At 38.9% G+C, this 27,241-nt stretch overlaps 1 protein-coding gene across 4 annotated transcripts; it reads right to left on the bottom strand.

Annotated features, from left to right (window-relative positions):
- Nucleotides 1-1,737: 1,737 nt before the first annotated feature.
- Nucleotides 1,738-27,239, bottom strand: LOC131788301 (protein turtle homolog A). 4 transcript variants are annotated; one of them, XM_066169199.1, is made up of 14 exons: nt 25,133-27,239; nt 22,933-23,119; nt 20,250-20,294; nt 19,079-19,181; nt 17,253-17,317; nt 16,136-16,501; nt 9,406-9,693; nt 8,987-9,262; nt 8,637-8,903; nt 8,239-8,559; nt 7,654-7,953; nt 7,253-7,393; nt 6,877-6,925; nt 1,738-5,079 (listed from the first exon to the last, which is right to left on the bottom strand). In XM_066169199.1, exons 5-14 carry the CDS (start codon nt 17,302-17,304, stop codon nt 3,033-3,035), a joined length of 4,107 nt encoding a protein of 1,368 aa, XP_066025296.1. In that variant the 5' UTR covers nt 17,305-17,317; nt 19,079-19,181; nt 20,250-20,294; nt 22,933-23,119; nt 25,133-27,239; the 3' UTR covers nt 1,738-3,032. The 4 variants fall into 4 exon arrangements, with proteins under 4 accessions (XP_066025296.1, XP_066025297.1, XP_058961369.2 ...); XM_066169200.1 differs by lacking the exon at nt 19,079-19,181; XM_059105386.2 differs by lacking the exons at nt 20,250-20,294; nt 22,933-23,119; nt 25,133-27,239 and adding an exon at nt 19,460-19,496.
- Between the last annotated feature and the right edge of the window lie 2 nt (nt 27,240-27,241).

The following is a 27,241-nucleotide window of genomic DNA, read 5'->3' as shown; positions in this document are numbered from 1 at the left end:
TTCATTCCGCATGTGATTAGAACAATTGCGTCAGGTTGTCATAACAACAGGTTTGTTTTGGTCGTAAACCACATTCCAAATTTCCTCCAAAAACAAACTCGAGTTTCGTTTAGTTTTTCAAAAACAAACAAGACCCTTTAGATTTTCATAATTACTGATCGTGTATTTTGTATTTCAGACACTGGAGATATCGTCCATTTATTTATTTTCGCCTTGGAAAACTCGCACGCTGAAGTCGAGTCTGTGATTACCTAATTCCTTCGTCTCCAAAGCATCTGAGACGAGAACAAAGCAAACTTTCCAGTCCATTAAACCCATTCTATTCTCACTGATTGTTTGCAGAGAAGGAAAAATTCTTTTCTCTTTAAATACGTAAGGAAAACATTACACAATGCTCGACGAAAAGAGTGATCCAAACTTTACGTGTCACCATTAAAACTATAAAAAAGACGACCCTAATCTGCTCTACATAAGGGAAACAACTGTCTCAGAAAATTGATTCGTGAAAATCTTGGTAAAATGCTTGAAAGAAATTCAGACGACCCCCCGAGCGGTGCATTGAATATTAACTCATTAAATCGTGGGTAAAAATCTCTTTGATATAATTCTGAAATGATACCAGTTTATGTTGCGGGGGACACTTGTTGTGTTGCCGCCCATAAGTTAGTGGAATGAAATATCATTCGAAGAGGTAGAAAATTATTTTTTCCAGTTCTATACAAATCCTCCTATACGTACTGGATACGCTTCAAGTCACACAGTTTTAGCCTATATTGTCACAGTACTGACATAAACTTGGCAGAGTGAAACTCACTGTATGGATATTAAACTTTTATCCTCTCTATGTCCAGATCTGATTCAGAGGTATGGACAGATGGATCCCTACCACATTTTGAATTTTTTTTCACTTTTTTCGTTGCTCCCTTAATATTGACTTGAAATAATATTTTCCGAAACGAAATGTTTTCACTTGAAGATAGGGGTGTTAACTGACTACCAGGGTTATCGATAAAGCAACTAACAATAACAGAGGGAATGATTTGAAGTGGAGAGCAATGCTTAAAAAATGCGGAAAACTAAGACACCAACATTCTGTACAAATAGATGGTAAGGACGCTCAGGAAAGGTCACTTAGCGGCCTGGGCTCTATCATGGGCGAGACAAGGAACAACACTACTGTTCAGGCTGAGTGGAAAAACATTCTGCTCTTCATTTCTCAATTGACTCGCGTTCAATTGACTTAAAATTGGTAAAATGCAATGTTTATCAGGCAAGCGACAACAAATTTGAAGGTGGTAAAGAAACGCAAAAACGAACGCAAAAGAGATTAACGCAAATTCCTCTCACAAATTAATTTGTTGTAGTCTGGATAAAACTAACCATTAGGAATGAAGTGGCTAAAAATTTTTCAGTCTGGGTCTCATATTTTCGAGCAGAAGTCTCGCAGTCTTGGTTTTTTAAATTCGCCATTCCTTAAATATACAGCTTTCGAGCAGGCTCTCATTTTTAGCGCTGCAAGACATGCATTTCTCCGTCGCAGGGAAGATTTAAAGCGAGTCAAGGAGAGGTTTTCCAAGGTCTGGCGCTAATTATCAGTGCTAGATCCCCTACAGACCTCTCGAAGGCTAGCGTAGCCCAAGGCTTCGTGCTTTCCAGAGGGCGAAGAAACGCTCGTGCTGAGGCGCTAATCACGTGGCTCTGTCACAAAGGTGACGTGATTGATAAGTTGCTCAGTAATGGTACAATTATAAAATAACTCTTTTATTTTATTCAGGTTTGCAGCTGACTTGGTAACATTACATCTTTATTTTAGCGTTTTGTTTTGTGATTGTTTCTTGTCGGAAATCATCTCATACGTTCCTATCCTATTTGCGTTTCGTAAACCAGCTGAAAGCACCGAATGCAACTACCTCATCGAAATTTTTAAGATCAACCGGTTTAGTATCCTAAAGATATCTACAGAAAGTGGCGCTTCCCTTTAAAAAACTGGAACAATATAATTTAAATCTTAAAATCTTCACTTAGCATATAAAACTAGCAAATTGTTTCTCTTACTATTTACATAAACTGTTTATAAATGTTAAAGCCACTGTTACTATCTTACACTGATTATCAGCGTATCATCTTTGTTCATTTGATACCTTAATGACTTGAATTTCCATTGTTTTAAAAATCAACATTGATCATCTGTGGACAATTACTCAACAACCAACCAAACTTAAACAAATGAATATCATGTCCGGTTCAGCGAAATGACTTCTGCTTGGTAAAAAAAATTGCTTTAAGCACTTTAGCATAAAATAACTCAGCAAGAATAACAGAACTGTTAATGTATATAAACTTCACACAAATTATCCAAAAAGTTGTTTACCAAAGTTTTACACAATCATTGAAAGTCGACAACTCTTGTAAGCTCGAAATTATTCGATTATTTTTCTGTACAATGTATGGAATGAACACTTGCTTTTGCAGTTACAAACGTCAGTGGAGCCAGACACGAAAGATTTCCATGAGGAAAAGATTTCGATACTGAAAAAGTCTAGCCGATAATGGATCACATGCTTACTCTGAAACATACTAAAAGAAAATACGACTTAAATGGCCTGTTAAGTATATCCAAACAGACTATTAAACAATTGCTTCAAACTTCGCAATAAATAAAGATTGGAGTTAGGAATTCACCCGAACATCAACTTTTAAAAATTTTCAGAGCATAACTGCGTTTTAGCGGGAGCTTTATTAAAATTTACACCATCATTTCGCTGTATCTTGCAAACGTTGCCGGCATTGGATCTGAATCTTGCAAAGGTCACCGGGATTGGATCTGAATCTTGCAAAGGTCGCCGGGAGAGCATCTGGATAAGCTGCCCACGACTTTGCTCGAGTCGTGGTAAAAACAAATCTGGGCGCGTGCCTCCAAACTCGAGATAAACCCTCACCTGGCACGCGTAACGTCATCCAGACACCAAGATCTTATCACACCCTTTTTTTCGGAGAGGAACTCAGTCAGGAATTTCAATCCTCCAGTTCCGTTACAGATCCCACGATCGATACACATGACTGCCGCTGGCCCTAACATTTTGCAGTTTCTTGTTGGTCTTATACTCCTCCATTAGCTTGGAACACCGCTGATCTTTCTCTGCGTCGCTCAACTGATCAACTTTGTATTTCTTTGGAGACAGTTCAGGGGAATAATTCAGAAGTTCTGTATTGGACAGTTTTTCCATTTCTTTGAGGCTTTCTCTACTGGAATCACTGCCGTCCAAGTTAACACCCATCTCTTGCTGTAACATCATAAGATCTTCGTAGACTTTTGGATCATATGATGCTCCTTCCGTATCTAACTCCTCCATTTCACTCGATGAAGGATCCAACTCATATGGATCTCCATGTGGAGAAAGCCGCTTACCTCTCAAACGCCTTTGCGCGTGCGCTTTAGAGTAATCCTCAGGTCTTATCCGATCAGGATTGTCGTAACTATCCCGAGAAGACGCGTAACCACTCGACGCTCGGTCTGTGGAAGTTCGGTCGCTTGAGCGGGATGATCGTTTTGAAGTATCTCTGGGTGATTCAATGCTGTTTGTTTCGCTGGATGATACAATCACTGAGCAAATCCCACTTGACGCGTTTGAAGAAGATCTAGAAACTCTGTGTCTTTCCTGGAAGAAAGGATCACACAATTTAAGCTGGTCCATTGAATTTGCTGGCTCAATGGGATTTATGTTTAAATCTGTAACAGAGGGAGGCTTCTTCTCCTTATAAACAGGCGGCGAAGGTTTCTTTGATCTATCGCGACTTCCTGAATTCCCACGTTCATCGGAAGACGACTCCGAATCAACTGATTTTAGATTTGCTACCGCGCGTGGAAGTGCAACTACGTCAGATTGACGGTTGTTGGCTGCACCACTCGGCTGACTTTCGTAAAGCTTCTGGCCGATTTCACGGTCACTTTCAGTCTCCGACAGTGACACCATAGAAATTGCCGGAGACACGCTATTTTCCGAGTCCGTATAGATTGGAGCTGCTGAGGGTCTGTCCTTCTTTGAGTGTTTGTCGTAAGGTTCGCCAGCAAATAAAGATTCCCCCCAACCTTTTAACTGATCAGTAAAGGAAAGTCTCTGAGAGTCAGACCTTTCTAAATGAAGGTAAGATGACTCATGCTCAGTGAGTTTCCTTCCCAGTGATGACGTGCTATTGACCTCTCGTCCTTTCTGCTTTGGATACTTCAGCCCCTCATCTGATTCGTCCTCTTCATCACACGTGCACCGGAGCTTTGAATCAGAATCCTGTTCCGAAATCGGCCGAAGCTTTCCTTCGTATAACGAATGAGGTCTGTGTCGTCTCCCTTTTCTTCCTCGTACCACGGAATCTCCCGAGTCAGAATCCGAACCCTTTCCATCGCTGTTGTTGTTTGAATCTTGTCTTCTGGTGAAAACTGCTGGAGTCGACCAATGATGGGGCTGTCTTCTCCCAAGTGGTGCGCCACCTCGAGGGATATCCCCGCCCCGCGGGATTTCTTCTTGTATGGGTTGAAACCGCGGGTTACGGAGCATGCTAACTTCTAACTTCTTCTCCGGTAAACTGCTGTTAGAACCAAATTTCTGCCTAGCGTGAGCCTTAGATCCTAACTGTTCATATGAAGCCTTTCGTCCAAATCCGGGAGGAGATATTTGAATAGAATCCCGCGATCCTATGTCGGGCTGCCTACAGAATTGATCGTACGAATCCCGTACCTCGCGGGATGCGGGCTTTGCTAAGGTACAGTCATACCAGCCTGACTGGCCGTCCCGAGTCTCCAAGTCACCAAAGTAATGAACTTTCTCCGAATCCTCAGAAGCTGTTGGTGATTGAGGCGGTGATGCGCTCATTACTAGCTTGGCATAACGTAACATGTCTCCGCTGTACCGACCGTCATGACCCGATAAGATCAGGTCTTCTTCTCGTTTCATCTTTGCATATTTATCGTCGTCTCTTCCTTCGTTATCATCGGGAATAAATCGGACAGCTTCGGGACGCAACTTAATTTCAGCGTCAAGGAAGTCGTCCTCGGAATCTTCGGGTTCAAAAGCTTCACTTGTGCTGTAAAGAGAAAAAAGGAGTACAATGTTTCTGACGGACTGAAAATAATGTCAAGATATTATAAAACAGGTCATAAAATATTAACTACATCGGTTAGATCTTAAAACCTTTCAATGACGCAAACACGGTACACAACTTCACAAAACTTCAAAGAACAAATCAAGTTACCAAACACTTCACATAAAAGTCTTCAAATTTCCCCTTTCTCATATCGTTCAATTGGTGAGTGGGTTTTGGGTTTTGCATGTATCATGCAAATTGTTTGCACTATGGATTCTCGGCTAAAACGCAAAATTAACAGTTTAAAAAAAATAATTCAGCATTTATACTGAAAAAGAGTAATAATCTCAAAATATGAATAAGTGACAGAAGAAACCTCTGTTCGTTCGGAAATTTGGTGAATAATCAACCCTTTGATGAATATAAATGAGCCAGGGCAGTCCAATCGTGAACATCATACTGGCTGTACTAAGGAGTTTGGAATGAAACTTACAAATTAACTTGTCACTGATGTGAACTAAACGACTGTCAGACTAATAGGAGAGATTGAATCCAGTCGGCTTTTTCAAGATTATTTCAGGCATTGTTGCAAGGCTACAGATAAAACTGCTAGAAATCATTGCGGCACCGAAAAGACTATTACAGGTATACTTTGTAAATTTAAAACAAAATTACAATCGCTTTTCTACTCTAATGGGTCATTACACAGAAAAAGGCATCGGTGATTAATTTTGAGAATTGACGATGAACATGGCGTCCAGCTATCACTTCATTCAACCAGAAATTCATTGAGTTCTTGGGTACAAATATTTTTTCTTGTTCTTAAGTGAAAAATACAGAATGACACTACCAACAGAACGCAAATCTTAACTTTACAATGTTTTTATAATTAATACGATCAGAAATTCACGCCAAGAAAACAAAACAGTAAAAAAACAGGCGAATTATGATCTAACTAAGTTACCTCAATAAATTTCCCATCACGACCTCAGAAACTCTTCGAAATTTAACAATTGAACGAGTAATCGATCCCGAAAAAGAAACTCCTCAAATAGTTATAATTATTGCATGACTGGGTCGTCTTTCTGTTTTAATAAATTTATCATGCCTGTCCCTGGCTTGGAAACCAACAAAGCTATCAAGTGAATGACACCTGTCATAAATTTGACAAAGATGACTTTCTAGTCGGCATTAATTATAAGAAAGGAGTGAAAGCGATTGAATCGAGTCTAATTTACATACCAGCCACAATAATTGTTTTACAGGTGAATAATGTACGTTAGCATTGGCAAGAATTACAACATATCGAATCTTTCCTCAACTACAAAAAAATAGCGATCGTGGAAAATAATCGCCAATTTCGTCAACTGTCTTGAGATCAAATTTATTGTAGTGCCTTTCGAATTTCAAATATCTATATTTTTATCTCCAGACTACGCCGATGAGAATTTGCCAAGAAATTCAAAGAGATCAACTTGTCACAATAATGTAACTTAGAGACGCGCTGTGTGAACGGTTGGGCTTTTGAAAAGAAGGGTACTGACTAATTCAATGATAAAGTACTGCGGTTCGACAACAAGAGTTTTCAAATGGGAAAATGCAGTTCTAAAATTTTTCTTTGTCAATGTGATGCAGTTAATAAACTAGCTCTTGATGAGCCAATCATAATACGGAACAGACCACAGTTTGATATATAGTCGTCTTCTTATTTATCTATTTACTTGATAATCTTTTTTAAGCCACGGTCCCATAGGGTTTGTATTCATAGCAGTAAATAAACAATTTGTAGAAATGTACCTGTTTGGAAGAATGAAATGAACTTTCTTGTCCCCGGATTTATTTATGTCTGAAAGAGAAATGAGAAATTAACAAACGTCTAAATCCTTACCGGACTTTTTTTTTACAAAAAGAATCATTTAAAAACCTTATAGCAGATCCTCCACAATACCCTCTAGACGCTAATATAAATATGAGGCGTGAATCAGGGCTCAGCGGCCTTACAGATTCGCGGTTCAGACTCTGGAACCATATAACCAAGCACAGCCAATCAGAAACCAAGTTTCCCCTAAGGCTACATCGTCATTCACTATTTATTAAGAAAAGAGCTGATTGGTGTATGAAGTGTGCTGTGGCTTGCACCTTTTAATGAAGAGGACATTAGAATTCAACTTACGGTGTTTTCTGGATTTCTTCCTGTGAATGAAGCAGAAACAAACTAAGCCGAGAAGGAAAAGACCAACGATGGCTCCAAGGACTCCAGCTACGATGGGAACAACGTCATCGTCACTGGAACGTTTGCCGATGACTGGAGAACCTAAAACATCAGATGATGACAAACTTCATAAGAAAAAACGACTGAAAAAATAAAAAACAATTTCACAGACCCAGACCCGGCGAAAAGGCGTCGGAAATCTACAATCACCGAAAGAATTGAAAAGTTTAACCTTCAAGATTGCACTGTAAAATCTTCACCCAGGCTTCTTATTGGCTACCGAACATGGTAGTTTTAAAATGAGAACTCTACTTCGCCATTCTCGTGAGGATTTATGGCCAAAATAATGATTTAGAGCTCACCAAGTTTATAAGTCTTGGACACATAAGCAGCCTCACTAAACTCGTTCGCACCAAATGCAAAAACACGGAAGTCGTAGCTCTTTCCAGCTTCTATTTTTTCTGCGTTGAACAAGTACTTTCTGCGATCCGATGGGACAGCAGCATCTGCCATACGCCAAGAGGATGATCCATTTCCTTCACTGTACTCCACGACAAACTTCTCCACAATCGGCCGACCAGGTACAGCTGAGTAGGACCATATGACCCAGTATCCATCCTTAGTGATGTTAACAACAACATTCTGAGGAGCTAAAGGTTTCCCTGTTGGAAAAATAATAATAAATTACACATTTTGATTGATAAGATTGTTCCGCAGTTTAATCATCAAATTAGCACAAATACAATGAATGCAAATTCGTCAATAAATTTGTAAATCATGAGGTCATTACGGAGAAACAGAAGGGTAAGTTACACTCAAGATGTAAATTTTAATTTACAACAAATGTACCCCTTAAGAAGCAAGCGACTACAAATTGCAGTGTATCATTTCAACTGGCAGGAATTGTGTGGAACATGGTCTCACAGAAACTGGGTTAGTGACCTTACCTGGTTTGTCAGGCGTTCGATTTATGACTGGAGGAACGCCTTTGGCTTCCACAATATCACTGAAGTGCCCAGCCCCTTCTCGGTTGATTCCTCTGATGCTGAATAAGTAAGGGTGCTCCGGCTGGAGGTCTGAGATGTGGTATGACGTCACGCTAGCTGGTAAAGTAGGTGACTTGAGCCATTCATAATCATTATCAGTGGTAAGTCGGTGCCAGACTTCCAGCCTTTGGGGATATCCACCATCATACCCAGGCCGCCATGTTATCATGGCCGTCGCGTCGTTGAACTGAACGCTTATTATCGTGGGTTTGCTGGGAGTGGCTGTAAAATAACACAAAATTAACGCGATTAAGGCATCTATTTCTCAAACATTGGACAAATTACAGTGTGCGACTTACAAATGACGGCTATAGTTGTGGAATGTTTAGCCTGTCCATCAGCTGATGTAGCAATACACGTGTACACCCCATAATCATCTTTCTGGATGCCTTTTATCTCTAGCTTGCCCCCCTGTCTGACCGTACGGCCTTCTGGGAAAGGTTCTCCTTCGCGTTCCCACTTTAACGTGGGAGTAGAATCAGAAGTAGCTTCACAGACCAGTGTGACGTCATCATCCACTCTGAGCGTCATGATACTTGGAGGTGCAACTATAAACTTTGGAACAACTGCGATAAAATAGAGACAGGAAAAACATCAGATTCTAGGCGAGAGCAGCTTTGTTGTCAAAGCGACTTGTAGGAATTCTTACCTTTTAGGACAAGCCTTGTTATTTTTGTTTCTCCTGGCCCCACTTTGTTATAGGGAGTGCAAGCGTATTCCCCCGCGTCTGTGCGTCGAACATCTTGTATCAGTAACGAACCCTTTTCCAGCACAGCAAACCTTGAACGTGATCGCAGGTCTTCACCGAGTCGCGTCCAGTTTGTAAAAGAAGTGCTCGGGTTTCCAACGGAGATACACGGCAACCGGGCATCAGAGCCCTCGGGTACTGCCACGGTGTCCTGCATTTCGACAACCGTAGGGGTATCTGAGATAAATGAGATAGAATCGAAAGTCATCAAAGTATCTGGTTAATCAAATATTCATCTTGAATCAACAAACAGACCCAGACCAGCTGCTTGATAAAAAAAAATAAATTAAGTGAGCAAAGTTACTTCATCCATTGCTTACATTGAACATCCAAGAGTATTTTGGCCCCAGGGTAGGTAACCAGGCCACTTGAGTCAAATGTTTTCGCAGTGCACTGGTACACACCGGAATCGGTTTTGCGGGTTGATTTGATAAACAAGGCACCGGAAGCAATGACTGTGGCCCGTGTGTCTGATGCAGCATCCGCGCCATCTTTAGTCCAACTGTATATGACGTTTTCACTCGGCAGGTTTGTATCAGTGAGACAGTCAAGGACCGCTGGATATTTTTCAACCACTGTTTTTCGACGAGATGGTAAACCAACTTTCCCTGAAACATAAACAGCGAAGGGAAGCAAAGCAAGATCAAATTGTGTTTTATGTAACAACGGGATGTTTTCAAGTGTGCTGGTGAAGACATCCTTGGCGTGCAGTGTCAACAACCAATTCATGTATGAATGGAAAAGCGTGAATGAAAAAATATAAGAGCGTGGATCACGTTACTTCAGGTTACTGGGAAGCAAAAGAACAGACTGTGTTTAATTAGCTTTCGTGAATGATCGTCTTGGATGAAACGATAAATCACAAGACTTGTGGGAACTTTTGAACACATAATTTTAGAAAGGTATGCTAAGCTCACTACCGTCCAGCTCACGATAAATAACGAGAACATGGGAAATTTTGGCAAAAATGCCTACGACTCTTTCAGACGGATACCAGTAACACGAAACTGTATCAAACAGAGATTAAAATCTCCAGCACGCGACCTCTCATCAACCTTTTAAAGTTATTTGAAACAGAACGTTCCATTCAAGAACTCGTAGAAATATAGAATATTAAAGATTTATGAAACTGACTCCTTGCTACCTTAAGACTGATTCGTTCAGAATGAGCAGAATTAGAGCTGGAGATTCTCAAACGAAAGCAATAGACGAGAAGGCAATGTTACATATAAGCCTGTGATTAGCGGGTAGACAACAACACTTGAGGCTTGATGTGTTACCAGAGATATAGTGTTTTCAGGTGAGCTGTTGCATTTAGACTCTTATCTCCTTTGGTAGAGGATGCCGCTTACTATTTCAACGCACAATGATGTTCAAATATCTTCTGATCGGTCCATACTAAGATGATCTTCCGCTCCTCAGTCGCAGAAACTCATGTAACCTCTCGACCAACGCAACTCATTGAGGGATCAAGACAGCTACTGAGTGCATCAGTGGTTGATCATTGAACGTGCATTATTATCATACCTTGAGCTAGCACTGCTGAGCTACACATCCCCACTATCAACACGATATTAAGCATCCCAACACAGTCTGTTCCTTTCGCTTTAAAACCAGTCATGCAGGAGAACTTATCGGGGTTGTTTTCTGTTCAGCAAGCTTTGCGTGTAAAACAACCCACTTTCCCCAAGTGTATCGAGTTACACTGCACTAAAAGATTCCTGTTGTCTGATCGGAGAAATGTCAACAACTTTCCATAAAATCTGCCCTTAAGCCTTTCGACGAACCAATGGCAACTCACTCGTTAATGATATTAATCACAACAAATTCACATTTAGGATACTTAGTCTGTAAGAGCACTATTCAGAGCATCGTTTTCAAATTTCTAGGCTGAACACTTTGTAGGAAGCCCTGAGTGCGTGGGTTAGGTTATCTTTTGACGGATCTACAGCATTTCCGCTCAAATCTATCTTAGGAAATGCCGGAAGAGGATGAGCGAGTAAAAATAATGACTCACACCACAAAAGTACGTGTTGTTAACTCAAGTCTAATATTTGGTTTAAAAACATAAAAGGTATTGCAATGGAGCCAAAAAGGAATGATTGGAAAAGATATAAAATATCGCCAAGATTGTTATGAACTCGTAAGAGGGCCCCTGGGAAAAATGGAATGTTGCCATGAAAAAATCTCAATACCTAGGTGAGGTGAAGGCATGAAATATGTAGAGAGACAGGATGAGATTCTTGAACTTCTAGGGGAGTTCGTGTCTGGCTCTGTGGTAAGGTTTCCACTACAAATTTTCCCGAAAGTTTTGTTTGTTATTTTGTTTTTCTTTAATTTATAGAACCCGAGCACTAAATTATCCACACTTAATAGGTTCCTAATAACAAGAAAAGTAATACAACATTGAACCTAAAGTGTTGGGATCGTAAACATTTGCCAATATTAAAATTTGCATTTTTAAAGCGACAATTATGTGAACCCCACTTCAATGATACGCTTATTAATCATCAGCTGGGTGATTTAAATGTTTGGTAACCAAAAATTCGTTCTCACGCGAGAATACGTGCTCAAACCTACATGAAGCGGAATGAACTGGAACGAAAATAGGAAGGAAGAAAGTAAGTTTTAAAAAGGACACTTGTCTTCTGGACGGATTTAATCGAGACCTAAGTATGACAAAGCAGTGGTGCAGATTATCGTTTACTGAAGTGTAACTGAGACACCGGATGAAGCGGTGTAGGTCTCGTGAGGGAAGCACAAAATTTTCCTTAATTGGCAAGGATACTGAAAATAGTTTATGTGCCAGCTAAAAACGTCTTCGATATCTCACGTGTCAGAAATCTGTTTCAACATCTCTGAATATTGTACAACTTTGACCATTTCGATCCCACAAAACCTTTTAACATTCTTCAAATTCACATCAATATAGTGTGAAGCTCACAGTTTAATAGGTTGAAGCGAAATAAAACAGCTTCTCAGATTTCCTTGAGTATATCATGTTAGCTATCAAGAAATTATTTGTACTTAAGTTGGGGCAAAAGTTAGATAAGTTACTTTAACGACCAGGACTGAGTAATAAAATGGCAACAACATAAAACACAATAAAAGCTCGAAAGAATTGTGTAACACGCGTCAGGTAACAAGTGAAGACATACAAAGAACTACCCAAACTGCAGGAAAGAGTACCGTGGGTTAGTAATGTCAGCAAATTAAGCACAATTTCCAAGTTTGTTTTTCTTCCTTTTCATTGTTCATGAAAAGCAAGACTAACTGGGAAAAATTTCTTGGGTTATTTTGAGAAATCTGTTCATGAATTAAGATACCCTTTTCAGCAATATGGAGAGTTACAATTGTCAAAAGGCGATGCAAGCAACACATAAACAAAAGTTAGAAGGAAGTACGTTTCGCGGTGGTGTTCAAATGATGGTTGTATATACACAGTGCTGTGATGAATTTGTAGACGACAAAAAAATCGGTTCTTACGCTTAATGGTAACTTCAAACACGTGATGAAGTTGCCCAACAGAATTAGCCGATGAGCACTGGTATCGACCGCTGTCATCAGGCACAACAGTTGTCACTGTGAGCCGACTTCCGGGGAAGACAGAGGCGCGTTCGAATGGTATAGGTGCCCCGTGTTTAAACCACTCCACTTCCGGTTCCGGAGTACCCCCAACCAAGCAGAGCAGAGTCAACGAATCGCTCTCGTTAGCAGTTATTTTGTCCAGCGGTTTCTTTAAGAAGAAAGGAGGGACCGACAAAGGGGCTGATAAACCGTGAAATAGAGAAAAGCCGAAATATTAATGGTTATCATAAGACTTAAAGAATGAATTAGTTAATTATCAGCTTAAATATAGGATTATGTTATCGTTATAAGACGGTAATGAGGTAAATAAGTACAGGGCTTTTAAATTTAAGAATAACGGGGAAAAAACATTAGGATGATTTAAAACACTTATGGCAAAATTTTTAAGTTACAACTACCAAGTTAATTAAAGTTATTGATCACACGCTGTATTAGGGATTAAAATGTGTCACAGCATTAACCCACATAGGAAAGCGGAACTTTTAACGTGAACAAAATTGGTCAACAACTATGAAACCCGGGTGCCTTAGGAAGTTTGAGGTCAAATTTTTTTGTTTTCGCATATGTAGTCAACATAATGATTTAAAGCATTTGTGTGATGCAGAAACTCTGGTTAATTTTCAGCGCTCCCGGGACTGTTTGCTTTTTTATTGTAAACTAATTGACATGCTAAACAAGTTTATTTATCTTGGCATGGGAATTGTTTGCCTCAGACGGACGTTTACAAAACAACGAGGTGCCGTCTCAGAATAAATGAAAACAGACGAGATTTGGTTTTGGAGACTCGACAAACGAGAGAGATTTTAGCTTTAAGAAAGTAAACTAAATCTCAGAGCTATATCAACTTGTACAAAAGACAAGACCTCCACTGTTATTAGTTTCCTGTGCAGTGTCGGCAGTGATCGATGCTTCTGTTTGTTCATGGCTTTAAAGAAGGATTCAATGATTTAAATTTGGACATCTTAGCCATAATTAAATTTCCCGATCGGTTGGGTCCATTCGGCCGAAACTCAGTGCACTGCATTGCAAAGTTACGTATCGTGAATCTTGTCCTTTCCCTTGCGTGTTCATATATTGACCAAATTATTTTTAACCTGACAGTTTTTCAAAAGACTTGCTTTTCAAAGGATAAATCAACTGACCACCCGTGAATTCTCTCCTCCAAGCTGACAGCTCATGGCACCTTAATCACACAAGCACGTTTTGTTGCCATGGCAATTACAAGGGGGCTTACAATGTTTTTGAAATAAACGTCAGTCGGTTTGCTCTTTTATTTGAACAAACAAAAACGTTATTAGATCTTGAAAATGAACTCTTGCATTTCCTGAGTCTAAGTTAATGCTTTTACGAACAAAGTTTCGCGAAATATGCTTTGGATGTCGACCGTGTTCACCTCATCACATAGGTAAATACAACAAAGTGAAAATCGTTTCCAAACGAAATATGGAATAAAGAAAAGTTAATTGGGATAATATGAATTCCAAAGGCGCAACGTAACTTCTTGTGGAGTGAAAGGAAAACATCGGATGTGACAAGCAAAGACTTACTGTCAAAATGTCGGTAGTTGGGTCAATAACTGGTAAAACCTTTTCAAACAGAGGATATTAAATTGCACGCACTATTTGCTTGTGCGGGAAAGTTTTTCTCTAAAGCAGGGCAATAGATTGGCAATCGGCCTGTTTCTTGCGGTCAAAAAGAATACTTTGCCCCGAATAAATTCAGTTGTAGTTTAGTGCCATTGTTCGCTGTTTTTCATTTCTTACACCAGTTGAACTAGAATTGAGTCGGCCGCAAGTAACGTTAGTTTATATCCAACTGAAATTGTACAGTTCAAAGAAAGGTGACGAAAAATGTTTGCAGTTTAGTGTTATTAAAACTTTTTTCAAATACATTCGAATAAAACTGGAAATTATTATGAGTAGTTCTTAACTTTCAATAATAAAACTTCACTTGAGATAGCAAGCCACTTTTCAACCTGAAAAGAAAGTTGCAACGTTCTTCTACGATAAAACCGACTCAAAGGCTTGTGTTACATTCTTTTCGCTGTATTCTTTTCCACACAAAGCGGGTGAGAAAGTCTTATGGAAAGCGTTTAATAGTACTCTCCATTTTAAAGTTAAGTCGTGAATGGTTTTAATCTAACTTGCTTTAAAGTTGTCTAAGTCACCTGCAGAGCGGATAAAGTTCAAACTTAATTCTTAATATTTCTTACAGACGTTGAATATTTTGCTGGCCAAACTATAAGGCTTTGTCGGTCTAACATAGCAATTATGTCCTTATATCGTAATACCCCAGCGTTCTAAAATCACAATGCACATTCAATCAGTAGGGATTAGGAAGGCGGCTCACAAACACGAAGCTTAGAATCTGAGATTAAACCGTCTGTACTGGTTACTTATTCAAAATTGCAGCGGAGACGGCGTAGAAAAATTCTGTTTAATGAATTACAACGAAATTTTCTAGTTCAGTCGGGGGTCGAAACGCTTGGTTACTCAAGCGTCTTTTAACTTCAAAGTTTTACAATAGAAACTTTTTACTCCGAATTGTTCACACTGGTATAAAGAGATTCAAACCGACGCGTAAACGCAAAGTTTCAAAGCCGTTTTAATCTCACAAGACAGGTTTTGAGTTTCTTCTAACGGGATATGGTAAAAAAAAAAAAATAAATAAATAAGATTTCTTCCACGCTGATTTAAAACTCTGAGTTTTTAACATCAAAACCTGATGTCACTGCTATTTTATGCCGCCTCAATGAAAAATGATAATTTAATTATTTGGGTAGAAATGACATTTCCTTTGGGTGGGAGCGCTACACGAACAAAAGTTTTTTTAAGACACTCAGGAATTTTAACCACCATGAATATATTCACCAAGCGTTTTCAAAGAAACATTGTGAAATTACTGTCATATTAACAGACGGAAATTTGTAGTGAGGCGGTTCGGGAAATCGTCATTACTTGATGGAGACTTCAAATTAATAAATCCAAACATTAGAAGGAAAAGAAACCTTGGCGAGACGAATTAAGCTGTTCACTAATAAAGAGTCTCCTGGTGAGGGATTTTATGACGTGACTACTAGAAACAGATTCAAAACAATGGCGGAACAAGACACCGCACGATTCCTCCTCTAAGCAAAGCACGTCTCGCTCAGCGGGTTGCTAAGAATCGGAAACGTGTCCTGTGCGTGTCACGCAGAACTTAAACCGATAAAGTTACAATTCTACTGAGAATTAATATCCTCATGTTTGAGAAGAGACAAGCTACGCTCCTTGACATTAATGTCGACAGTTCAATTACATTTTAGTGCACAAGATTTCTGATAAATAAAGGTAGAACCAAATCATAAGGTATCATTACAACCGGATGAACAATGTAAAGCACCTGTTCGCTAATATCCACTCCCGTCCCAAAGACGTCATACACATTACTTTACTCCTGTACAATACAAGTGGGTCAACTTACCAATGACTTTGAGAACGACCCATCTTCCATGAGTTATGATCGTACTTTCAGATCCAGATTGCATCGTTCTACACCGGTATATTCCCGCATCAGTATCCTTTGCTCCCGAGAGCAAAATTGCAGAAGTATTGATCATGTGAACACGGCGAGAATAGCGCGAATCAATGTGAGGTTTGAAGCTCATGAACTTCATAAAAATTGGACTTTTCGATCCGTTCTTTCGCCATTCTAGGAGGTCCGGCGGTCGATCTGCGTCTACAGCATCGCACGGTAAAATCGCGTCCGATCCTAGCTTTACCACGATTTCTAATGGAGGAGTTTTCCCCCCACCCGGATCAGTATTCGATGAACTTCCCTGAGCCAAGCCTTGAGGAAGAAGGAAAATAAACAATGTTAACTTCATAGTAATCAGCGAACGACTGGTTATAAATGCGATCGTTTGAAACATGCCATCAACAATGTCGCAAATAATCGCTTTGATCGCTTCTTGAACTGATTACGGAAAGCTCTGACTTTCACGTGTTGAAAAGCGTTGTTTAATTACTCAGCTGTGTGTGGGTGACTATAGTTACGGGACAGTGAAGAGTCAGGATGGTGACGCCATTTAACTCAGCGGGCCCTGATGCATCAAAAGTTCGAGTTATTTACAGGCCTGCAGAGAGTTCGCAACAAATCAGGGGTTACAAGAATCAATCATCTTAAGAGCTTTCATATTCTAGGATGACGGGCGACGAAAGTACAACTTTAGATTACTACCGCGATAATGTTTAGAGCGTTCAGCGAATTTAAGAAATCTTCCATCGAAATAAATGGTGCGTAGTTGGACGACAATTGTTGCCGAATGACGTTATGTCCGCGATTGAAATCGCTGCGATTCTGCACAAAAACATCATCCACATTAAACACTGACCCCAGATTGTAAAGTTCTTGGAGTGTAGTGGATCGTTCATCGTTGATACAAGCGCAATACGTGCTGAAATTACTGGTTTGTTGTGTTTACGGATTTCAAACAGTAATATTGAGCATACAGGAGATCGCTGGCTTGTTTTATGCTTGGATATTTTCAGCGACTATTCGGCAAAAGTGTGATAATTATAAGAATATTTTGCAAACTTACCTCTTTGAAACATCAAGAAAAAGCAACCGATCAACAGGAAACACCAAAGCATGACGCTATCAAACCTACAAGAATAAGACCATAAAAATCCGTGTTGTTAATCTGCCGCGATTCTAGTGAAATTCCCTCCACAAGCCGCTGATTCTCTGAGGCAATATTTCTCTATCCCTTCACACATTCTTGTAAAAACAACAGTGAAACAAAGGCGCTCTTAATGGGACATACACGACCGAAATGGACATTTTCAATCAATAAATTGACCAAAATGGAACGGACTAAGATAACAATGGAAACGCAAAAGTGTCAGGCGACAGCCAATCAGATCACAAGTTGATTTTCAAGTTGACAAGTAAATTGATGAATTGACACCAAACCGCATCAAACGTGCGCGTACTTTGCGCGGAGTAAAGTGCTTTTTGCGTGGACACTCGTGGAACATTAGCAATCGTGGTAAGAGATTTTTTTATTCAAGCCTTAGAACAGTATCTAGGCAGAAATAATGGTGTGTAATAGTGCAAATTTTAAGGTTAAAGAAAACCGGAAGCGACGGCGACCGATGAAAACCATTGTACTAATAATGTAAGAGAAATAATTACTATTGCAATGTGCCGCAATTGTAATCAATCGGTTATAGCTCTGAAGCTAATAACTAAAAACATATCTAAAATATAGAATATCTGAAAAATCGTGGCTGACTTAGATAATCGCCACTGAAATAGAATTTTGCATCGGAAATCAATTTTTCAACTACTGATCGAAAGTGTCTTGAATCATCAGCACTGATTGCGTTCTATAAAAATATTTGTCACCACAAATAGTTCCTTTCCCTCCACTAATGTCATAATTTGTGACGTCAGACGTCTAAATAACAATATTACGAACCCAGGAAGGAAAGACACCTTTCGTTAACTCTAGGAAAAAATGCCAAACTTTCAACAATAATTGAAAGGAAAACATGAAATCAATCCCTGTATCACAATTAAAATAACTTCCAGATTTAGAAACACTGACGTCTCCGTACAATAGAAAGAGAATAAGCAACGACTGATAAAAATTTCACACGTGTTAGACGTTACGCCTCGGTTACACCTCTGGAGAAACAAAGGAAACTACATTCTAACGCCCTGTGGTATGACAGGAACATTAGTAATGTTTACCCTTGACACTTATTCCAAAGATTTTTTTTTTTCGCATTTGCATCCTTTTACCTCAGGTGATTGATATAATAAGGTTTTTGTTTCCTGGCCTCTCAGGAAAATGTCTGTGGTTCTAAGAAGTATTTTTCATCTTGCACACAGGCGTTTTATTCACTGCTGTATCAGAGGCGGTCGTTCTCTTTCTCCGACCAAATAATTGTGGTTAGTTCAGTCAGTTCAGTGTAGTTTTACCAGCAGGAATCTCTTCCGTTGGCCTCACGCACCCGCTTTACAAGAATTGTCAGAACAGCGTGCGGACAAGTTCATGAAGGCCAGTTAAACGTGACACCACATGCACAGAACTAGAAGCACGAGACAAGTTATAAAAGAGGGAGAGTCTCGTGAATCAGCAGATCATATTCATTTTTAGGTACCATAGTTCGTGTATTAAATGGTTCTCAAAGTGGTTCTCTTTATATCTGAAAGATCTTTTTAAAAACATATTTGCGCCTTTACTTGGTGTTGACGGTTCACAGCCGCCCGAAAATCGCGCGCGCTGAACGCGCGTGGAGTTTACAAGTGAGCTGATAATTTTCGCTGGCTCTTGTTTTGATAAGTTCGTGGTGACTCCACTCCAAAGAAAAACAATTTGAAAAATAAAAACAAAGCAAAAAGCAAGGATGAACTTACACAGATTGGATTACAGTTGGGAATTTTGCCGTTTTTCACAAACTCTTCAAACTTTTTGAATCCAGTGATCTTTGTGCCGCTTTCAAAGAAGATTTCGGATTATCTGAATTGACGGAAAGAAAGACATGATTAAAATGCTACATGTCTCCGTCCCTCATTTGAAAATAGAAAAATATAGACAATATAATACAGATAATATGAGACAGTCATGTAGCCATTTCAACCAGACTGACCAAAATCAGCCGGAAATGACGTCAATGCATGGACATTTTGCTTCTAAAACCGTAACCTAGTAATCATTAAACGATCAATAGCAATTAAATTCTCCGCAGTTATTCTAAATTTCTTTATTAGAAGAGTTTGCCTTTACGTAGTCATTACCATTGAACCTTTTACTCTTATTTCAGTTTCTCGCCGTCCAGAAGAGTAAAGGATTTGAGTGATCTTTCTTCGAAAGATAAGAGGATCAAGTAAATACTTCACATTTTAAATACACAAGTACTTGTGGGTTTCACTAACTCTTCAATCTTCTACCAAACACAAACACAATAAAACAACATATTTAGAAAAAAAACCGACTATGAACCTCCATGGTCTCATTAGCTTCCCACAACCACTGCTCAACCAATTGATATCTTTGCCCCCCAAATATCACAGTGTGAAGCCATATTAAGTGTTTTTAAAATTTAGGTTTTCCCAAGTTCTTGTATAAGAAACATGAGTTGTGATAACAATTTTTTTTCTGGCTTTCTTTAACCTCTCTAGAATCTTAATCTGCTAAAAAATGGACTGTGATTCTGTATAGGGTTCTTCGTTTCGTATGAGACTCACGTGGTCCAACGGAAGATCAGTTGGTCCCGAAGCCGGGAAGCCCACATTCCATTATCTCAATAATTTTTTAAACTTTCATCATCACCAGCTGTTCTCATCATGACATGATAGTGAATATTTCGAGATTTGAAATATTTGTACACCGTCGGAAAAATCTTTAAAGAAATTCACACACTAAGTGAAAATTGAGAATTGTTCGCTATACAGATCCATAATGTGATGCGATCGTATTCTCCCGTAAAAGGTTATTTTTACTTGCCTCATTTTACATAAACGAAATACTGGAATTAAAAAGCAGCTAAAGAAATGAGAATCAAACAATATATTTATATATTCCTACCTTTATCCCAAAACGAACAGAATATCTCGTCATCTCAGTAAAATCCTGCAGAAACAAAAGCGATGTGGACAAGACAAGGGTTAGCCTACATGTATATGGTTTAAACTGACCACCTTCAACATTACTCATTTCAAAAATATACTTCACATGTGGTTCTCAAATGTTACAGGACATTTCTCTGTTTTACCCACGCTGCAAACAGCCCAACCAGCAGAAACGAAAATTCAAAAAAGCAGGTCGTATCTGCCGAGGAATTATGAGCGAAAAGAAACTATAACTTGCCAAATAAAACATTAAAACAGAAAATACGCAGTATATAGAATCACTGGCGGGAGAGATATATCAAGAAATGTGCACAGCGTGATGTCAATTTCATTCAGCCGAGACACAGCTCATAAATATGACAAATGGACGCAGTAGACAAATATATAGATATATCCAGGAGTTACAAAAACCTCTTTCAAGTGAACTATCATTACTCTGTTGAATTTTCACGAAACAGGCGCTTTATGAATCTTTGAGCGGAATGAAGGTCGAAATCCACATGATTAGAAAAATGAATTTAAACCGAACTAAAACCAGGGTATAAATATTTCATTCAATAAACTATTTTTGTTTCTCAACTGCCTTTCAGGCCTGCAATACATACTTGTCGATCAGTATTTCACCGTGTGTTTAATTATTGCCCACTGGATTTAAAAATGTGTTCTCATGAACAAATGAACATCTAAAACATCTGACATCGTTTTTTGTAACTATTTCACCTTAAAAATGAAAATTAAACGGACGTCAAAGAGAATGTGAAAGTTTTTTTTGACACGAGCATATGTTTTTGTAGGTTGCTGCCAGTTTCAGCAGAAGAGCCGGACGACAAATTCCTTGAGCTGACATCTTCATCTAAGAAGATGGATGCAATTCTGTATTGAACGGTCATAGTTTGATCATTAATTTTGTTTTTTAAGATTACACTGGAGCAAAAACTATTATTAAGTCATAAGTTCCTATATCATTGTTTCTTTCTACACACAGATAAGAACATGAAGTGACTAATTTGAAATCATTAATATCGTAAAGATCGCAAAACGTTTCAGCTCTCAACTGAAGAGAACAACAAATGTTTCATTGCATTAAATAAAAAATTAGAAGAAAATGTGTTATTTGATTACTAAGTCTTAATATTGTTTTATATCTTAATACAATGTGTAAGTATTGCACCCACTCACGGCTCAGTCATATCATACCATCGCTCTGACGAAGGGCTAACGCTCGAAACGTCAGCTTTTTTACCCTTTACGGTGGCTAATTTACGTATTCAACCCAGTTGTTAACACTAAATTACCTGCTATCAGTCATATCATAGTTTATGATTTCCTAAATTCACGTGGGAAGACTGCAATAAAACGGTGCTGTTTCAATTTCAACACAGTCTGTGTTGACAGATTCTGATCAGATTCAAGGTAAAGAGATTTGTTTCCCTGACCATACTTTGTTTTCACCTGATCCTGCACTGATGATTGTTTACTGACACGAAATAAAGAAACAAAGAACGCTAGGCTGTAGCTACTTCTACTTGGCAGCTGTCAATCATCTCATCTCCCGCAGCACAGTAGCACTGCCCGCCCAAAGTTATGTTGTCTTTTCATTTCCAAGTGCTTAGAATAGTGATCACATGTTTGTCATTCTGATCAGTGAAAGCATGCGAATATTTTCTTGCTCCTAACTGGTCGAATAGGAAAACTGCCAACACTGTTAACGAAAGTGGGAGCAAATTTCTTGCGGTTTCTGGATTTTGAGTAGTGTAAAAGTAAAGCGCATTTTTAGAATGATTAAATCTTCTTACGGTATGATAAAAAAGATTTAGATTTAAAAGAAGACGCAATATCATTGCCAACCTGGGCCTCGCGTGTAGCTTTCGGGATCACGGGTCAAGAAAGGATATCTCGGGACGCCTCGCGTGGAGGACCACCAACTGGTACTAATATTTATTTTAACTGCCAACCTAGGCCTCGCGTGAAGGATTCGGGATCACGGGCCAAGAAAGGTTATCTCGAGACACCTAGCTTGGAGGACTATCAACTGCTACTAATAATTATTTTAACTGTCAACTTAGGCCTCGCGAATAGCATTCGAGATCACGGGTCAAGAAAGGTTATCTCGGGACACCTCGCGTGAAGGACCACCAACTGCTATGTCTGACTTGAGCCTATTGTATTCAAAGTATTTACTCTTAGGTTTCTCATTTGTTTTGTTATTATTTCTATGATCAGAGCCTTTTCATTAAAACAATTTGGGTTTAATTCATAAAAGAATAATAAAATGTTAAGTTGATGGAAACAAACGAGAGATTAGCCGCTTATTCAGTTGAATTATTAAACCGTAAAGCTAATAATCTTGCCTCTGAAGGTTTCACGGTCTTTACACCTAGACAAATAGCACTGAATATTATCCAGCACATTTACTTTTCTCCATGTGTTTCACTCGGTAACTGAGTCTCTTAACAAAACCATACGCTTCTTGATAAGATATAAGATTGTAGCGCGTGATACGATTTACTGAGAATGTTTCATGATCAGAGCCAGTGTTTTCAAAACCTTTCAGCGCGACAACTGATCACTTCAAAAGTAAGATTTACTGTACATGAAACATCAACAGAAATGACTGTAATTCAATTAATTGAACGTACCTTAATTGCGTGAAAAGGAGAGCTATTCCAACGACGAGACTTGAATATTCAAACGATTGCTGGGATTGCTTTGTTAACGCCTGCCGTCTGTCAGAGACACAACAATGAACCACACAGAGGGAGGAAACTTGAAGTGTCATTAGTCATCGTCTCACAAACGGCATGCGGTTTCTCGTGATGGAGAATTCTGAATTGTAAAGAGGAACAAAAAACTGTCAAAACTAGAAAAGAAAATAACCATGAAAAAAGTAAAAGCTTTTGAAAGGGTTAAAATGGTTTAGTCACCAGGGCCACTTGCACGATTGCAACTCAATGAGTTACAACTTTCACTCACACGGGCCTAGAAACTAGCCGTACACGATCCAACAATTATCAAGTTTATATAAATATATAGGTTTCTTTTTGGATTACAGTAAGTAAAACTTCCTTTTATTATTTCATTTTGAATTGCGTGACCTCTTGATAGCGAGATGGTCTCAATGAATGGAGAGGCAGCTTATCAAACCGGAAAAACCTTAAGATTAAATAAAGCCCGTCAACATCAAAAATATTAGTCACTATTAAAAATATCCTGTGAACAATTAACTTCCGGAGTGGATCACGGGTTATCTGTCAAACCTTGCCGGCCCAGACCAGTTTTTCGAGACGAATAAATAATGCAGCAAAACGTTACCTGGGTCAAAATTATCGAAGGACTGGAAGGTGGATTCGAGACATACTATATTTTTCAAGACCAACTTGAGATCGTGTGAGCAGTTTTTAAAATGCGAGAAGAGACTTAATTGTTCTTTAGTTCATCATTTTTTTTCTCAGTGAAGGGACATTTCAGTGATCAAGGTTTATCTTGTGCAAACCCAAGGCACCCTAGGAGACGAAAGTCTGTCCTGGGTCGTCTGGCCACAATGGAAAGAAGTCTGATTGTGGATAATCTTATCCCTTTGTGGTCTTTTATACTTTTTCTTTCTTTCCTTCTTTCTTTTTTACTTATTATTTACGATCATTATTTATTTTTATTTTTCTTTTATTTTTTAATTTCTTACGTATTTTAATCACCTAGAGTTGAACGTTGCAATCTATTGTTCTTTTAATCATAAGATTTAACTCTCTATGTCTTGTGAGCAGTTTTGTTTCTTAATACCGGCGTAAATTATGACATGATAGCAAAAATACACGTTTTTGGGCCGTTTAAACAATGATCAAGAATAAAAGGGACACAATTTCACAGGTAAAAAGTTGACTGACGGAGAGCACAGCAGTGGACTGAGGGCGAATGAATCACAAACTTCTACAGGTGATCACAGGATTTTGAGTACCACTTGGTAAAAATAAGCACGTTATTTTTCAAGGCGCCACAAAATTGCTGAAGCTCATTAGACGAATGCAGCTTGTAGTCTTACATGTATTTATGTATTCCAAACTGCATTAGAAAAGTCAATATTTTTTCATGCCGCTAAAAAGCCTAGCCGAATGGCCTGTTACGAATTCTAGCAATGAATCAACTATTTCTGCACTATATTATTTCTCTTTTGCATCACATTCAGCAAAAACCACAATTCTCTCGGGCAGGCAATCAAACTGAAGAAAATAATTCGTGTATATTATTAGAGCTTTAATCAAATTGGTATTCGACGTAAAATGAACAAGGCACGGGTAGAGACAATTTGTAAGAATTTTATCCTCTGAGCATCAGGCAAACAGGCTATCCTCAATAGAAGGCTTAAATTTTCTTAAGAAAGATAAGACACTAAGTTTGGCAGATTATCCTATAAATTCGGGTGATCAGTTCAAACAAAAGAAGAATAAAATTATGAACTCTGTATTAAATTATTCTACTCTGCAATTTAACAACAACTGGTTGAATATTTAATTAAAATATAGAGGAAAAAGACAAGTCGATGACGAGAGCTAAGTTGTAAATTAAAGATATATTTTACATGAATAGAGAACTTGGGAATAAAAACCACGGCAAATAGCAAAGGTTTCACTTTCCTTGTTGGCTTTCGGTTGTTTAACACTTGAGTTAAATATTTTCTTGAACTGCGAATAGGGGACTTTTCAGAACTTTTCATTGGCATCGATTAAAACATTTTAGGATTAAGCGTGTTCGTTAAATGGTTATTTGCGCTGTTTGCCTTTGCCATAAGCGCTATGGTTAAACCTATAAAACGGGAAAATTTCAAACACCTTTAAGTAAATGTACCTTGCATTCGGGGGGATGCCTCAAAAGTCGCACAATTGTATTTCACTCGTCAGGGCCAACTAACAGCAGTGATAAGGCATTGTTCCGCCTATAAAACTTTGCGGAAAGTGCTTCAGCATTGTTAGGAGTAAGAGGAAATACAGCTTTCGCTTCACGGCACTGAGCTCATTTCTAATTCAGGCTCAGAACATTAAAATCGTGACTTTGCTGTCATTCAACAAACTGTTTTGAATTTTAATTTAGAGACAGACCCACGTACTCGCTAAGCTAATATTATTGGTGCGCAGCAATTCTAAATAAACCTTAGGTTTGAGAGGACTTTGTTTTATTTAAGTTTTAAAAGTGCGCACCTTCACCGCTCCTGAGATAGAGCTCAACTACGAAGCTACTTCAAAACATTTCACTCACGTGGTAATTTTATTGTAATTGAAAAGAGAAAATGAGTGACTCATCCCCAAATTTTTCCATCTCACGAGGGGATGCGACGTAGGGAAAGAAAAATTAGTTAATTATTAGTTTTCTAGCTCTCTCTTGCTTCTCGGCCAAATAGGAGCGCTAGGGAGCTCTTATGCAATGATCCGAGCACAGACAATCTTGATGGTTTGATGTCCCTGGCTACATACACCGGCAGAAAACAATGTAAGTTGCAGTGGTCACTGCTTCAGAAGGCACCTTAGTCTTAAATACTCTTTTTTTTTTGGTACAATTGAGATAAAAAATTTTGGTTGATAATTTCTCTATTAGTCACCAAGGGATTAGATTATTACGAGTAGCTCATCAATATCAATAGAATAAAAACAACTAATCTGGTTCGCCAAATTTTCCCCAGTGTCCTGAATATTACCAAAAAAGTGTGGGTGTTTGGATTTCTTAACAACAAAACTAAGGGCCTGTTTACATGGAGGTAGGGGACCCCGGGTAGGTGAGGTAACTCGCCTATCCATATAATTTCTAATTTTATTTTGATCACGTTTACATGATGGGTGGGATGACCCGCCTAGGCGGGTTGCCCGGTGTGCCAGGTAGGGTAACCCTCTCAGCCGGGATGACAATTTGCCATGTAAACGTGTCAAGGTGGGGTAACCCGCCTAGCCGGGGTCGCGTTCATGGCAAAAAAACTCAAAAGCGAAACGTGTTTTAAAACTTTGTACATTTCCTAGCCGTCTCACGGCAGAAATCACCAGAAACCGCAAGGAGTGTAAAATGTTCACGTTTCGGAATATTTAGCGTTGTAAATCGACCATATTTGGCTTCCCAAACTATTCCGTATAACGTATTAAGTCAACGGTTTCTCGCGAAACCAAACACCGCGTAACACAACGCGTAACGCTTTCATGAAAATACATATGTGTCCGAGAATTAATCTTTCGTCTTTTTCGAGATGTGAGCTTGGGACGCCTCTGCTCAAACTCCTTAATTGCAAGCGCAACAACACCCCTGCATCCCGGGGTTGTAAGATTGCATGTAAACGCGTTTTATTTTTCGACCACGGCTAGGCGCCCCCACCTCCATGTAAACAGGCCCTAGCTGTTTAGTCTGTCAGGGCTGACAAGAGGGTTTTTTTTAAACCTTTCACTCCTTAGATCTCAGCAATAATTCTAGTTACTGTCTGTCAATTCTTATGTTAAAGGGTGTGAGTTTCTAAAGAAACTGTAGTGCTGCGTTGGCGGGAGAGTATAACTGAGTTGAAAATGTAAATTAGCCACCACAAAGAGTTTAAAAAGCTGACGTTTCGAGCGCTATCTTCGTCAGAGAGATCGATTCTTATGTTAGTTCGAAGAATTTGGTATTTGATCAACTAGTAATCCCCTAATGATTATTTTTCTTTATTTTCGTCACTTTTCTGCTAGAAATTGTATTGATTTTTCAAGAAAAAATTCCGTCTTGGTCACTTATGGAAGTTAAAGCGTTAAACTGGTCATACTGCCAGCCATTCCTGGGGTTAGGGCCTGCTGGCTTGACACTTTCCTAGACAGAATGAATTTTATACGATTTTCCTCAGAAATGTTAAATGCACAAGTCATTGATGGTTTAAAATTATTATCAGTTCCATGGAAATAAAAAAAATGTTGAATTTGAATTCTCACACTAAACTATCTCTCCCTACTT

Source organism: Pocillopora verrucosa, chromosome 6 (genome assembly GCF_036669915.1).
Source record: "Pocillopora verrucosa isolate sample1 chromosome 6, ASM3666991v2, whole genome shotgun sequence".
Lineage (NCBI taxonomy): Eukaryota > Metazoa > Cnidaria > Anthozoa > Scleractinia > Pocilloporidae > Pocillopora > Pocillopora verrucosa.
The sequence above is the reverse complement of the archived record's forward strand: the minus strand, read 5'-3'. Positions and strand labels throughout refer to the sequence as shown.

Bases quoted from the DNA above. Each gene is read 5' to 3' on its own strand.
- LOC131788301 (XM_066169199.1), bottom strand. From the start codon at position 17,304: ATGCTTTGGTGTTTCCTGTTGATCGGTTGCTTTTTCTTGATGTTTCAA. The intron at 7,954-8,238 runs GTAAGGTCACTA...TTTTTCCAACAG, and splicing joins TCGAACGCCTGACAAACCAG to GGAAACCTTTAGCTCCTCAG. The intron at 7,394-7,653 runs GTGAGCTCTAAA...CTGATGTTTTAG, and splicing joins GTCCAAGACTTATAAACTTG to GTTCTCCAGTCATCGGCAAA.